This window comes from Caloenas nicobarica, chromosome Z, assembly GCF_036013445.1.
Source record: "Caloenas nicobarica isolate bCalNic1 chromosome Z, bCalNic1.hap1, whole genome shotgun sequence".
NCBI classification, from domain to species: domain Eukaryota; kingdom Metazoa; phylum Chordata; class Aves; order Columbiformes; family Columbidae; genus Caloenas; species Caloenas nicobarica.
In genome coordinates, this window is record NC_088284.1 from 61,029,105 (window position 1) to 61,043,063 (window position 13,959).

The 13,959-nt window shown below is 40.9% G+C and overlaps 1 protein-coding gene across 1 annotated transcript in view; it reads right to left on the reverse strand.

The window, feature by feature from the left end:
* Positions 1–3,502: 3,502 nt before the first annotated feature.
* GLDC (glycine decarboxylase) overlaps positions 3,503–13,959 on the reverse strand; it is a 47,320-nt gene continuing 36,863 nt past the window's right edge. Inside the window, exons 17-25 of the mRNA XM_065657205.1 lie at positions 12,734–12,859; positions 11,710–11,859; positions 11,136–11,248; positions 10,374–10,515; positions 8,612–8,723; positions 6,577–6,672; positions 5,401–5,573; positions 4,663–4,743; positions 3,503–3,677 (exon numbers count right to left, since the gene is read on the reverse strand). Coding sequence (XP_065513277.1) covers positions 3,534–3,677; positions 4,663–4,743; positions 5,401–5,573; positions 6,577–6,672; positions 8,612–8,723; positions 10,374–10,515; positions 11,136–11,248; positions 11,710–11,859; positions 12,734–12,859 — 1,137 coding nt within the window. The 3' untranslated portion in view covers positions 3,503–3,533. The remainder of the gene's footprint in view (positions 3,678–4,662; positions 4,744–5,400; positions 5,574–6,576; positions 6,673–8,611; positions 8,724–10,373; positions 10,516–11,135; positions 11,249–11,709; positions 11,860–12,733; positions 12,860–13,959) is intronic.

Below are 13,959 nucleotides of genomic sequence, written 5' to 3' on the forward strand. Positions count from 1 at the left end.
GGGTGGAGGGGTTGCCCTCTACATCAACAGAGGCATAGAGTGTGAAGAGCTGTCTCTGAAGAATAGCCACGAGTAGGTAGAAAGCTTATGGGTAAGAATCAGAGACTGAGGCAACAAAGGAAACCTTGTGGTTGGTGTCTACTACAGGCCACTCAGTCCGGGGAAGACTATTGATGAAGCCTTCTTACTCCAGCTACAGGAGGCATTGTGGTCACAGGCTCTTGTCCTGCTGGGGGACTTCAACCACCCCAACATCTGCTGGAAAAGTAGCACAGTGAGCTGTAGGCAACCCAGGAGACTCCTGGAGTGCACTGAGGACAACTACCTCAGCCTGGTAATAGACAGCCCTGCCAGGGGAGATGCAATTCTGGACCTCATGGTCACCAGTGTAAGAGAGCTAGTTGGTGACCTCAAGATTGGAGGCCTGGGCTGCAGTGATCATGCACTTGTGGAGTTCTCAGTCCTGAGGGATGTGGGTCACACAAAGTGTGAAGTAAGGACCCTGAATTTTAGGAAAGCCAATTTCCAGCTCCTCAGGGAGTCAATCAACAGGATCCACTGGGAAACTGCCCTAAGGGACAAGGGTGCAGAACAGAGCTGGCAGATCTTTAAGGACGTTTTGCATAGAGCACAAGAGCTCTCGATCCCCAGGTGTAAGAAATCAGGTAAAGACAGCAAGAGACCAGCATGGCTGAGCCAAGAACTGCTGGTCAAACTGAAGGTTAAGAAGGAAATGCACAGGCAGTGGAAGCAGGGACAGGGATCCTGGGAAGAGTTCAGGGACACTGCAGAGATGGGGTTGTGCAGAGATGGGGTCAGGAAGCCCAAGGTGCAGCTGGAGCTGAACTTGGCAAGGGATACAAAGAATAACAAGAAGGGCTTCTACAGGTGTGTCAACCAGAAAAGGCAGGTCAAAGAAAGGGTACACCCCCTCATGAGCAAGACTGGTAAACTACTAACAATGGATGAGGAGAAGGCTGAGGTACTCAACAACTTCTTTGCCTCAGTCTTCATGGGCAAACTCTCTTCCCACACTTCATGAGTGGAAAATGAACTGCAAAACAGGGACTGGAAGAGCAAAGTCCATCCCACTGTGAGGATCTTGTTCGTGACCACTTAAGGAGCCTGAATATACTATAGATAAGATGATGTGACCTGATGAGATGCATCCCAGCGTACTGAGGGAATTGGCAGATATTTGTTGCCAAGCCACTCTCCATGATATTTGAGAAGCCATGGCGGTCAGGTGAAGCCCCTGGTGACTGGAAAAAGGGAAACATCGCACCCATTTTTAAAAAGGGTAGAAAGGAGGATCCTGGGAACTACCAACCTGTCAGCCTCACCTCTGTGCCTGGGAAGACCATGGAACAGATCCTCCTAGAAGCTACGCTAAGGCACATGGAGGACAGGGAGGTGATGCAAGACAGCCAGCATGGCTTCACCAAGGGCAAGTCCTCACTGACCAACTTGGTGGCTTTCTAAAATGGAGCGACTACATCAGTGGACAAAGGAAGGGCTACTGATGCTGTCTACCTGGACTTCTGTAAAGCCTTTGACATGGTCCCCCACAGCATCCTTCTCTCTAAACTGGAGAGGTATGGATTTGAGTGGTGGGCTGTTTAGTGGATGGGGAACTGGCTGGATGGTCACATCCAGAGACTAGTGGTCAATGGCTCAATATCTGGATGGACACCAGTGAGAAGTGGTGTCCCTCAGGGGTCTGTATTGGGACCAGTACTGTTTAACATCTTCATCAATGACATAGACATCAGGATTGAGTGCACCCTCAGCAAATTCATGGATGACACCAAGCTGAATGGTGCAGTTGACACACTGAGGGACAGGATGCCATCCAGCGGGACCTGGACAAGTTCAAGATGCAGGCCCATTTGAACCTCATGAGTGCAAGTCCAAAGTCTTGCACCTGGGTCAGGGCAACCCCCAGTATCAATACAGGCTGGGGGATGAAGGGATTGAGAGCAGCCCTACTGAGAAAGACTTGGGGGTGCTAGTGGTTGAAAGGTTTGACATGAGCCAGCAATGTGTGCCCACAGCCCAGAAGGCCAGTTGTATCTTGGGCTGCATCAAAAGGAGCTTGGCCAGCAAGTTGAGGGAGGTGATTCCGCCCCTGCACCTGGACCCTCAGTACAGGAAAAACATGGACCTATTGGAGTGGGTCCAGAGGAGGCCACAAAAATGATCAGAGGGCTGGAACAGCTCTGCTGTGAGGGCAGGCTGAGAGAGTTGGGGCTCTTCAGTCTGGAGAAAGATGCGGTGAGACCTTATTGCGGCCTTTCAGTACTTAAAATGGGCCTGTGAGAAAGATGGGCCAGACGCCTTAGCAGGGCCTGTTACAAAAGGACAAGGGGTAATGGTTTTAGACTAAAGGAGAGGAGATTCAGACTAGACATGAGCAAGAAATTTTTAACAATGAGTTGGTGAAACACTGGTACAGGTTGCCCAGAGAGGTGGTAGATGCCCCATCCCTGGAGACATTCCAGGCCAGGCTGGACGGGGCTCTGAGCAACCTGATCTGGTTGAAAATGTCCCTGCTCATTGCAGGGGGGTTGGACTAGATGACCTTTGAAGGTCCCTTCCAACCCAAACTATTCCATGATTCTATGATTCTATTCTGTGATTCAAAGTCAGTATCCAAAATAAGAGATCTGAGAAACTGTGGAAGGAGAATGCTTTGCTAGACAAGGTCTACCTCCTAGTAAGCAGTTCACAATCTGTTAGAAAAGGTGTTTCATGCCTTCTCTGGAATAAGAGGAGAGGATTAAATGAAACTACAAGGAAAAAATTTTGTCATATAGAAAAAGGTAAGTTTGTTACTGCTCATCAAAACTGATTTGTTGCAGGTCATTTCAAAAAATCAGAGATTTATTTCAATAATAATCACTCCCAGTATTTTGCTTTGCGTAGAAGCTGTTACTGCTGTGGCAATTCTGACAAATCAGCACTTCAGCTTCATAATTCCATATTCCTCAGTTGGAGAAATCCAGCTGAAAAGTTAAAATTCAGAACATGACAACACATAAAATTCTGACCAACTTTATTAGAGTACTAACATTGGTAAAAAAACAAAAAAAAAAGGAAATATGAAATATTAACACTAGCAATACTAGTGATAATACGTGAAGTAAATTAAACAATCTACTTCAGCCTTTTTCACAAAATATAAACTATTACTCCTGCAGTTAATATTCATTACTATTGCCTTATGCATCTGCATGTTTTCTACTTTTTTTAACCATATCTTCTAAGCCACTTTGCAAATCGGGTGTTGTTAAAACTGTAGCACAAAACAGACAAAATTGTGAATCAAGGCAACTTCAGCATCAACTGCTGCAGAACAATCACATTTTGTTTACAGCTAATATATTGATTGTATTTACATTTTAACTGAGTAGTGCTTCAATTAACAAACATGGTGATTATCCAAAATATACATAGTATATATATCCCCTATCAGGTCTGGGAAGAAAAGGCCATCCCCATGGACTCAGAAATCGCAGCAGCTGGAAGCAGCCTTATGAAGATGCTCTCTTCTGTTCAGAGAAGGGAGATTCATAGGCTTCCATTGGCGGGCAGGTACAAACCAGATGTTGATCTCCATATATGTCATCAATGCGAGCAATTGTGGGCCAAAACTTGCTTTCAGGCTTCACAAATGGCTAAGTACAGAAGAAAAAACAACTATTTTAATTTTTCTACCAAGTGAATCTACATAATTGTAGTAGACATTAGAAATTTTAAGAATTATTTTTTTAACTGAAGTCATACTTCAGATCTGTTTGCAGTCCCTGAAAGTTAATGAGCATGTATAAGAAAGCTGGCAGGCAAAAGAATATTTAGATTTTCAAAAAGATGTAGCCACATCCTCCAGCAAATGTTTGCAAAGAAACAGTTGTCCTGGGATAAAAGGAAACTTATGACCCTTTGAATAACTGGCTTACAGAAAGGAACCAAGGAAAAGTGGAGGAGACTAGCAAGACCTGTGCTACTCAAGATCATTAAAACATCAAAAACAAGGCAGCAAACTTCACAGGTGCAGTTGAATTCTTCCTCTTTGAAATAGCATGTAGCAATGAAATAGATGCAATTCAGTTTAGGTGAGAAAACATAGTTACACATGTATGTAGCTGTTAACATTGTGGAAGCAATTTTATTTAGTGCTCTGAAGAAGTCTCGTATATCCATCTCCAATTTGACCTTGATTTGTAGCAGGCTCACACTGGTGTGGCTTGCGCCTTGCTGACTGTGCATCTTGTCAAAATCTCATCCAGGCTGTTTGGGGCAGAGCTTTGAACGCCAGGACATGGGACTCTGGGAGCCACTGGTGCAATATGTCAGAACTGAACGTGCTATAATTCTAACTCAGTTTCCAATGAGAATACCCAATATTGAAGTGCTGAGGTTTAGAAATCCAAGTTTGCACTTTATGTGCAGAGACTTTTTTTTTTAAGAAATTTTTTTCTTGTATTGAAAAACTAATGGCACTACTGTAGAGCTCTCACACATAAAATTTGAGCAACAGTAAAAATGGCACTAAGATTTTTTTTCTTACTGGATTACTTCATCTCCAACGGACCAGAAAATCACAGAGCAGAAAGAACATTTGTATGTTACCACACCACTAGGATCCCATTATTTACTCACCAGTGGGAATGCTGCCACTTTTCTGGAATAAGGACGATCCCATTTGGAAGAAGTAACACAGTTCAGAGTATGTGGTGACATCTACAAAACAAAAGGACATGTTTAGGACATGACATTACTGAATTCAGTTGAATGTATCAGTGCGAACCCTCCTTCACATTACTACATACAAATAATTACTGTCTGGGGAAAAAAAAAAAAGGCAGATTTAAAACAGGAAGCAACTCAGTGTTTGGATTTTTTTTCAGTTTGCCTGAAGATACTACACAAGGTTTGAACACGCTTCCAGCTTTTCACAAAATCCCCTCAATATTTAAAAAGTCAGTTACAGCTTTACGGGAGTTGAACAGAACTTGAGCCTATAGCAATTCTGTGCTGCAGTTGCTAAAATAATTCATTCAAGTTTTATTTTACACTCCACTTCCCCTCTTAAACCAGATAAAAGAGCATCTCTTCTTCATTACTCTGAGATGGCCTCAAAAACTGTACATCATGTGCTTCTGTAAAAAACTTTCTCTGCTCTGTCAGCAGAGGCCAGACTTCTGACTTGAAAAAGTCAAAATTCAAATTTTGAAAAAGCTTACGGGTTCTAAAAATGTCAATTTTCAAGAAGTTTCCATGTTCACTGTTGCAAACAGTTATTTTTGAGGGTACTGAAAGATCAGGAAGTGGGCTCATGTAGTCTCAAGTAAGTCTCAAGAGTTAAATACTGGTAACTTACCCTAGGTGCCATCTTACCTTTAGCGGGTTAATTTGGGAGTCCATCTTGCCCTCTTCTATTTCAGCAATTTCCTGCCGAATACTGATCATTGCATCACAAAATCTGTCCAGTTCTGCCTTGTCTTCAGACTCTGTTGGTTCAATCATAAGTGTCCCTGCCACTGGCCAGGACATGGTTGGAGCATGAAAACCTGATAAAGAAGAAATGAGTCACTGACGATACATTATGAGTTAATACATGCATTAGACAGTAATGGATTCACAAGTTTAGCCCCTTCCATAACCTTTAGAGGACTGAACTCATTGGTAGTGTTGGCAGTGTACGGCAGAGGTAAGACACTTTTCAAGTATCTTAGTTTTTTAACATGGAAGGGTAATGCCACTGTGTTATTTACGATAGAGTTACACACTGATTTGATGAAACACCCTTAAAACTTGCTCTTTTTGCTTTGTTAGTTTTCGGCCCAAAGTATATTCTTCCTCGAGTTATTTCTGTTCCTGCTGCCCACTTCAGTCGAAGTGTTTTGTCACTTTATTTTCTTATGACAGGTTGAATGGCAAAGGGAGATGGGTATAGATTTCTGCACATGTAAACAAGGTAAAAAGAAAAGGCAGTCTCTCATGATTCCTTTCTGGCACTACTGCTAGTTACAACCTCATGACACTTCTCTTTTGGCTGCAGAGGATGGAACCTACCCATGTAACTCACCTCCACACCTACTGAAAAGTCTGTTTAAAGTGGTGCACGCTATTTAAGGCCATAGCATTCCACTACAAAGAGCAGAAAGCTTGGGGGTTTTTGGTATCATGACTGGGCTTTGGATTATTTCACTGATGTATTACTGGTTAGGGTTTTAACAGCTTTTATGCATATTTGTTAGAACCACAGTTGCATAGGATCAAGCAGTTCAATAGGTCATCTTGACTGGCAGCCAAAGAGCAGCCGTGATCAGATACCTCAGACCATGTGTACAGAACTGCCTAAACTGTATCAGAAGCGAGGTGTTTAAATCCTGTTATCCTACTTGTATCAGAAACTGTGGCCAGCAGGACTAGGGAAGTGATGCAAATATCTCTCTCAGCCCTTAATGAACATAAGGCGACCTGTGAAATCATCATGACAGATTCACCATCCATAAGCACAGGACTAGAATGTTTCTGGCTCCCTTTAGAAGAGATTTAGGAAATTCTTACCATAATCCTGAAGTCTCTTAGCAAGATCTACAGCTTCAATGTTTGCTGTTTTTTTGAAAGGTCTTGTATCCAAAATGAATTCATGGGCTACATAACCTGTAAATGAAAATGTGTACATTATGCTTACTTGCTAGGAGAAAAACACGATCTACCAAGCAGTCTATTCTCATTGCTTTTGTGGAGAACATGGCAAAAAGACAAATTAAAGAATATTCACTAGGACAAAAACTCAAACCTGATAAACTATCAGGTAAGAGATATCCAACTCCGTATTTGAAGACTGGCCCTCTGAGTCCCACGTCACATTAAGAGGAGGCCTCTTTTCCAAGATCAGAACAAGGGAAGGGTGGTCAAGGTAGCTCCTATAATTTACAAGTACTCTGAAAAATAACTGGATTTGTCAGTGGCCCAACACCATTTGGGTCTTAGGCTATCTTGAAATAGCTATGTACAAGATAAGCTGTTTCAGGTCACACCAGAGAAAAGCTCAAATGTAGTATTACAGACAAGCTAAAGACATAAGTTATCTAACTTCAGATCCATAGTACTGGAGAACCTAGTTTCATTTCACTGTTGAATCCTTCAAAATTTGCAACTTCCATTCACTTCTACGAGGAAATAATATAGTCTCTTAAAATTCAACCTGCAGGTTTAGCCAACATGCACTCCAACAAATTTAAGACATATATTTTGAAGAGCATAGATATTGCACTAACGTGTTCTTCGGTGCTATTCAGCTTAAACAAACAAAATCACATTCTCTGATAGACACTCTACTATAATAGATAATTTTTTTCACCTCTTGTATATTACTTGTGTCCTGCTGCAAGACTTGGAGAGACGTAGCAGGGAACTAGAATGTAGCTAAAGTATTTTGCATTGCCAAGGGGATGCTTCCCCTTCTCACATAGGATAATAAAGAGCAGAAATGAGAGATTTTTTCTTTTTTTCAGAGAAAGTGTACAACCTGGGCATCCTGGTGGACAGCAGGATGACCATGAGCCAGCACTGTGCCCTTGTGGCCAAGAAGGCCAATGGCATCCTGGGGTGTATAAGAAGGGGGGTGGTTAGTAGGCCGAGAGAGGTTCTCCTTCCCCTCTCCTCTGCCCTGGTGAGACCTCATCTGGATTATTGTGTCCAGTTCTGGGCCCCTCAGTTCAAGGACAGGGAACTGCTGGAGAGAGTCCAGCGCAAGGCAACAAAGACGATGGAGTGGAGCATCTCCCTTATGAGGAAAGGCTGAGGGAGCTGGGTTTCTTTAGCTTGGAGGAGACTGAGGGGTGACCTCATTAACGTTTCTAAATATGTAAAGGGTGAGTGTCATGAGGATGGAGCCAGGCTCTTCTCAGTGACAATCAATGGTAAGACAAGGGGTAATGGGTTCAAAGTGGAACACAAGAGGTTCCACTTAAATGTGAGAAGAAACTTCTTCTCAGTGAGGGTGACAGAACACTGGAACAGGCTGCCCAGGGAGGTTGTGGAGTCTCCTTCTCTGGAGACATTCAAAACCCGCCTGGACGCCTTCCTGTGTAACCTCATCTGGGTGTTCCTGCTCCAGCAGGGGGATTGGACCAGATGATCTTTTGAGGTGCCTTCCAATCCCTAACATTCTGTGATTCTGTGATTTCTGTGAAGCAGAAAAGTACAGGTCCAAAAATTGCTAAAGTTCTGAAATTGTTGTGCCATTGGTTATGGGAGACCTGGGAGTCTCAACATTTTGTTGCTCCTTTTTCTACATTGATCTGCTACCAGGCTTCAGAAAGAACAACCCGATTCCAAGGTTTACTCTGTCTTTTGTCATCATTTCTTCTAATTACAAACAAGCATTTTTTCTTCTACTTCCAAGTACCTCAGTTTCATAGCGATATCTCCACAGCAGCACTGTCGCAGGTTATTTCTCTCATTACAAACAACATCAAGAGAAGTTTGAGATGCAGCTGCCACGTAGCATTAAAAAAGAATCATATTGTAAGCCAGCTTCTACACTAGGAAAAAAAAGTCAGCTGTGGAAGAAACCAAATTGTCCAATACTTGCCTCTTGCTCCTCTGAAAAGGATTTTGTAGTGCTTCTCTAGCCTCTTTGCCATGTAGTTTGCATTTAGTATTGCAATCTCAGAAGCATGTTTCAGACCCTTTGCTCCCATTGTCTGAAAGAGGAGTAACATGAAGAAACAGATCTAAATACACTGCCAAGCAAGCTCTGTTCTTGTACTGGTAAACATGATATACAATAGCACCTTAATGTATATGGCTTGTTTTAAGGCAATCACACTACTAGAACACTTTTCCACACTAGAGTCACAGAAAAGCACTGGGTATTACTTGACAGCAACTTTGGTACCCACACCATGTAAGACTGTTTACTGTATAAGAGTTTTTGCTTAAAGTCAACAAGTGAACAATCCAATCTCTTCCTCAATCTGAGAGGCTTTGAAGTGAATAGACAAAAGAGAGCAGAACTCACGAACGCCACCAGCACACTTGTAGCACACTGCCTGTCACCACCCTTAGCCCTAGGGAAGGAGCGTCCAGACAGCTGCCCAAAAAGCTTTGTGTGCTGTCTGTACAGATTATCCCAGCAACTCAAACTTTGCTTGCTGGTGTCATGTCACAGATGATACTGTGCATTAACAAAGACCAGGGCCAAAGGAACACTGATGCGCTTTTTTCTCTGTTAAGGCACTGCGAAAGGACAGTGCTGGAACTGACCTGCAGCTGAAATTCTTAGCACTGTACTTAGAAGTTAAGGCAGCAAAGGAGAAAGCAAAAACAGCTTTCAAGGTAGCCACTTTAGATGGGACAGTGTAGACAGACAGCAATTTGCATTGTGAAGAAACAGATTCCCTTAACAATTTACTACAGTTTAAATATTCCGTAATAGGAATCATTTTACAGTCGCAATTTTTACCCACACCTGAAAAGCCACCATGGAAGTTGTACCAGATCATATTTGCTAATTTCAAATTCCAGGAGAGCTGCTTTCTCCAGGAATAGATGTTTCCATGGCTAGAGTATTAAACCGGCTATAGAGTACTCTGAATGACACTGCCCTTATGTTCACCATTCCAACTCTTTCTCTCACTGGAAGTTTTAAATGTTGCTCAGAGTCCCAGCACACACTATTATAAAAGAGAATTTGAATCAACACTTATCTCTGTTGGCTGAACACTTTCCTATATGTAACAAAATATTTGCAGTCTCATAATTAAATTGCAAGGCATTAAAAATTACATGGATCATGATCAAGTTGTTGCATATCCAAAGCCAAAACTAAGCATAGTTTTCAAATTCAGTAAGATCCCCTGGAATTCAAGGTCTTATTAAAACAGATTTTGGAAAGTTAAATATTACATACAGGTTGAATATAACAATACTGCAGTATTCAACCAAAAATATTACTGGAAGAACAGTAACTACCAAGCATCTTTTAAACACGAAAACTTTGATGTCAGAGACAGTGGAAGGGCAAGCCTTTCTGCAGCTTTCTGCCTCATATCCACTTGCCTCAAGAATTATTACAGATGAGATAGAGGAATTAAACAGGCTACATAGGTACAGTAATTGTCCTATCTGATCCTATTGCAACAGATGGCAATAGGCTGTTCCATTGTCCTACTGGAAAACAAGGAGGTTCAAAGAATGTAAATAACCTATGACCATGCTGTAGTTATATTCATTTCAGTCTGTGCAAACATAACAAGTTGCTCTTAAACCTGTTCATGTTTTTCCAGTGGTCTTCAGGCTTGCTGAAACAGAAACAGACCCTCAGCTGATACTCCTTATAAAAGTCTACACACCTTGATATACACCCAGGAAATGGGCAATATAGCACTGGAACCCCAAGGCGCAGCACTGACAGTACCCAAAGGACATGCATCCTTATCCAGGTGTATTTTGATGACAGGGTGTGTAGGCAAGTAGGGAGCCAAATGTTTCTTCCTAAAACAAAAACATTGATTTTAGAACTTGTATGTTCCTGTGTTATCATTCCTGGACAGTTTCAGCAGAAGCTTCTCTTCACCTTACTTCCAAACACAGTCCTCCAGGAAGCCTGGTCTATGTCTTCTTCAACAGAAAGTTTATTAACATAACTGGTGACAATGGAGGATGGCACTCAGTTTTCAACCAATCACAAGATATTCATGCAGCTATCCAAATCAAAATGATTTTTTAGAAAGAGTGAGATTATTTTCTTTTAAAGTAATATCATTGCCCTGTAGGATAGATTAATGCAGTTCATATATCATTCCTGTGTTCTGAACTACATACAGTATCAGCCCTCAAGTTCACAGATCATCTATGCATTTACTCAGAAAAAAAAGACTGTTGAGCGGGGTCTGCCATACACACTAAAGAGCCAACATGAAAGTCAGGGTTTCAGAACACATGTGAACCTCACCATTCCTGAGATCAGCACATGACAATCCTGGAGAAGGACATAAGTTTACAAACAACAGTACACCTCTCACATCCATGGCTCTGTGCTTAAGTGACCTGCCAACCAAGATTCACAAAGGGATTTGGTTTTTTAATGAAAAGGCTAATAAACAGACACTCACACTCCAATTGGTCCCATTCCAGGTCCTCCTCCTCCATGGGGAATGCAAAAGGTTTTGTGAAGGTTTAAATGAGAGACATCAGAGCCGTAATCTCCAGGACGACATAGACCCACCTGTGAAGGGAATACTCTCTCTCAAAATATTCTTTATATGCCATTTTAAGACCTATTACTGCATTCAAGAAAAATAGGTTCAAAAATATATTATATGTTTTTCCGTTTTTCCTCAACACAATACATCATAAACCAGAAATTATGCAAACAATTTCTTCCTTTAGGCATTCTTATTCCTGTCTGTAAAGAGTGTCTTTGACAAAGATTAGGCAAACTAAGCCTATTATAGTGAACAACTCCTGCATCTTACAACATATTTCAGGGCAAAATCAGATACAAGGTCATTATTTTCACCACCTGTTTTTTGTTACAGCTCTTGGAAACCTCACCTCCTCTCTCAAACACTGTGCCATCTTGTGAGGAAGCTGTGTTATGGTCTGAACTGAGTACTACTGTGCTATTCTTATTCCAAGGAAACATACGCTCCCAGTTAAAAGAAATCTACCTTAGAGATTTTGTACCTGGGCATTCATATTTGCTCCATCTAAGTAAACCTGGCCTCCATGTTTGTGAATCAGGTCACACACATCTCCGATCTCCTCTTCAAATACACCATTGGTGGAAGGGTATGTAATCATGATGGCTGCCAAGATGTCTTTGTGCTTGTCCACCTGATGGAAGGAAGAGAGAGAGAAAAGAAAGTCATTAAGGCTCCTAAAGCTTCTTAAGAGAAGATTTTTTCAAAATCATATAATTAAGGCCATTGAGTGTTTTACAGGTGAGAAGCAAGTCTATCAGCAGGTAGTTTAATCATTTATAGTCTTAAAAAGATACATGGCTCTTTCCTTTAGCAGCAACTATGGAAAAGAAGTGTTTTCTCAATAAATGGCAGTTTTAAATCACAGAAGAAGGCATGGTATGAAAAGATGCATGTATCACAGTCACTTTTAGGACCTTAAGACAAGCCAAGTAAAACATCTGAGCTTCAAGGTCATGTGATATAACGACCATCTTTCTGCTTTCAGCAGTAAAGACTATTGAAAAAGCATGCTCAAATATGCATTTTTGGAAATGTGTCGTGCTAATCCCTGGGATTCCCAAGATTCGCCTGCAGCCATTCTACTCAAAAAAGTGAAAAAAGTTGCCTAGCAACACCTTCCCCAGTAGAGGTGGGCTTGAACATCACTAATTGAAGGCTAAAGTTCAGTTTCATATGCCTCATGCTCATGAAAATGCTGCTTTCATTTCAAATACTAGATGTAGACCAAAAAATTGTTATGTAAAAGAGCCTGCTGTGTAGAAAGACTCACTGAGCCACTCCTGCACCAAAGATTCTCAAATTAAAGAAAAATTTCATGTCACATGGCTAGTGTCTGACTGAGCAAAAATAAAAAAGGAAACAATTACTTATCCTTTTCAAGCACGTATTCACTAATATTGCCCTATTTTCTCTCAAAGAAAAATCTGATTCAGATGCCCACACTTTAACCTGTAGAGGAAAAGAAATGTTCCTGCCTTGAAAATTAAAGAAAATTAAATACTCACCATTGCTTTTAAATGAAAGATATCAATGCTCCCATTTTTATCCACTTCAATTGGCTGAATCTTCATCCCTGCCATTTGTGCACTTGCTGGATTTGTACCATGAGCAGATTTAGGAATAAGGCAAACCTTAGAAGGGAAAAAGAAACATGATATAAAGCATAACTACCTAAAAAAATCTTAAAGAATTACGGTCTACACTCAGCTAGAACTCATTATCAAAGTTTTCTAAAGGGATCCTCAGGGAATGTTTACTGGCAAATTGCCACGTATACTGAAGGATGCAACTCACTTTTCTATGAAGAAAATCCATTCAAGTATCAGTAACTAAATACTCATTAAGAAAATAAAGTTTCATTTCCTGCATAAATCATATTTAGGAATGTACTACCAGAATACTATCTCAGATAGTCACATTTAACATCTTTTCTTCTCACTGCCCTTTTTAAAAAAAGACCGATTTTATTACAGTAATCAGCCTCCACTTGTAAATGACTCAAAAGGAAAAACTATCTAATTACAACATTCCACTATATTTTCAGCTGACTTCCACAGCATTTTCTTCTGTATTCTATTCAAAACAAAAATACAGGCTGAAATATTTTTGCTATAGCTAAAAAGCTTCAGCTAGCTTTATACAGTTAATTTAAATACATGCTTTATACAGTTAATTTAAAAAGAAAAAAGATAAACACTTCTACTTAAATAAATGTAGGTTCTCATTAGTGATAGTTAGGAAAATGGAGTTCAGGATATTTCCAGATATTTTCTGGGAACTTCCCCCTTTCTGAAGACAATAAATATACCTTCTCTAAAAAAAAAAAAAATCCTTCGCTTCTGTTTAGTTATGTTTATTATGATTCTCTTGGAAGGATTAATTTAACTAAATTTATGAAGCAAGTTACTCAAACTTAGCTGGATTAAATAACTGACAGCAAGGCACTTGTTTTCACAAGAAACTGCACAATGGTCTCTACCTCATGTTCCACAGAGATGGCGAGACAAATGTTAATTGCTTTAAAAGCTGTTCCAAGGAACCCTCTCATCTGTCTCAGCACCTGGATATTTGTTTTTCTTGCAGAGAACCGTCAATGTTTTACGTGCAGCTGCGCTGAGAGGAAACACAAAGATCTAAGCCCGGGTGCTGGGAAGACCTGTGGTCCATCTATAGTAATTTTAGCTGAATAGCAGAAATGTAAAGTGAGTCTAGATTGCCACCCAGTCTTGCT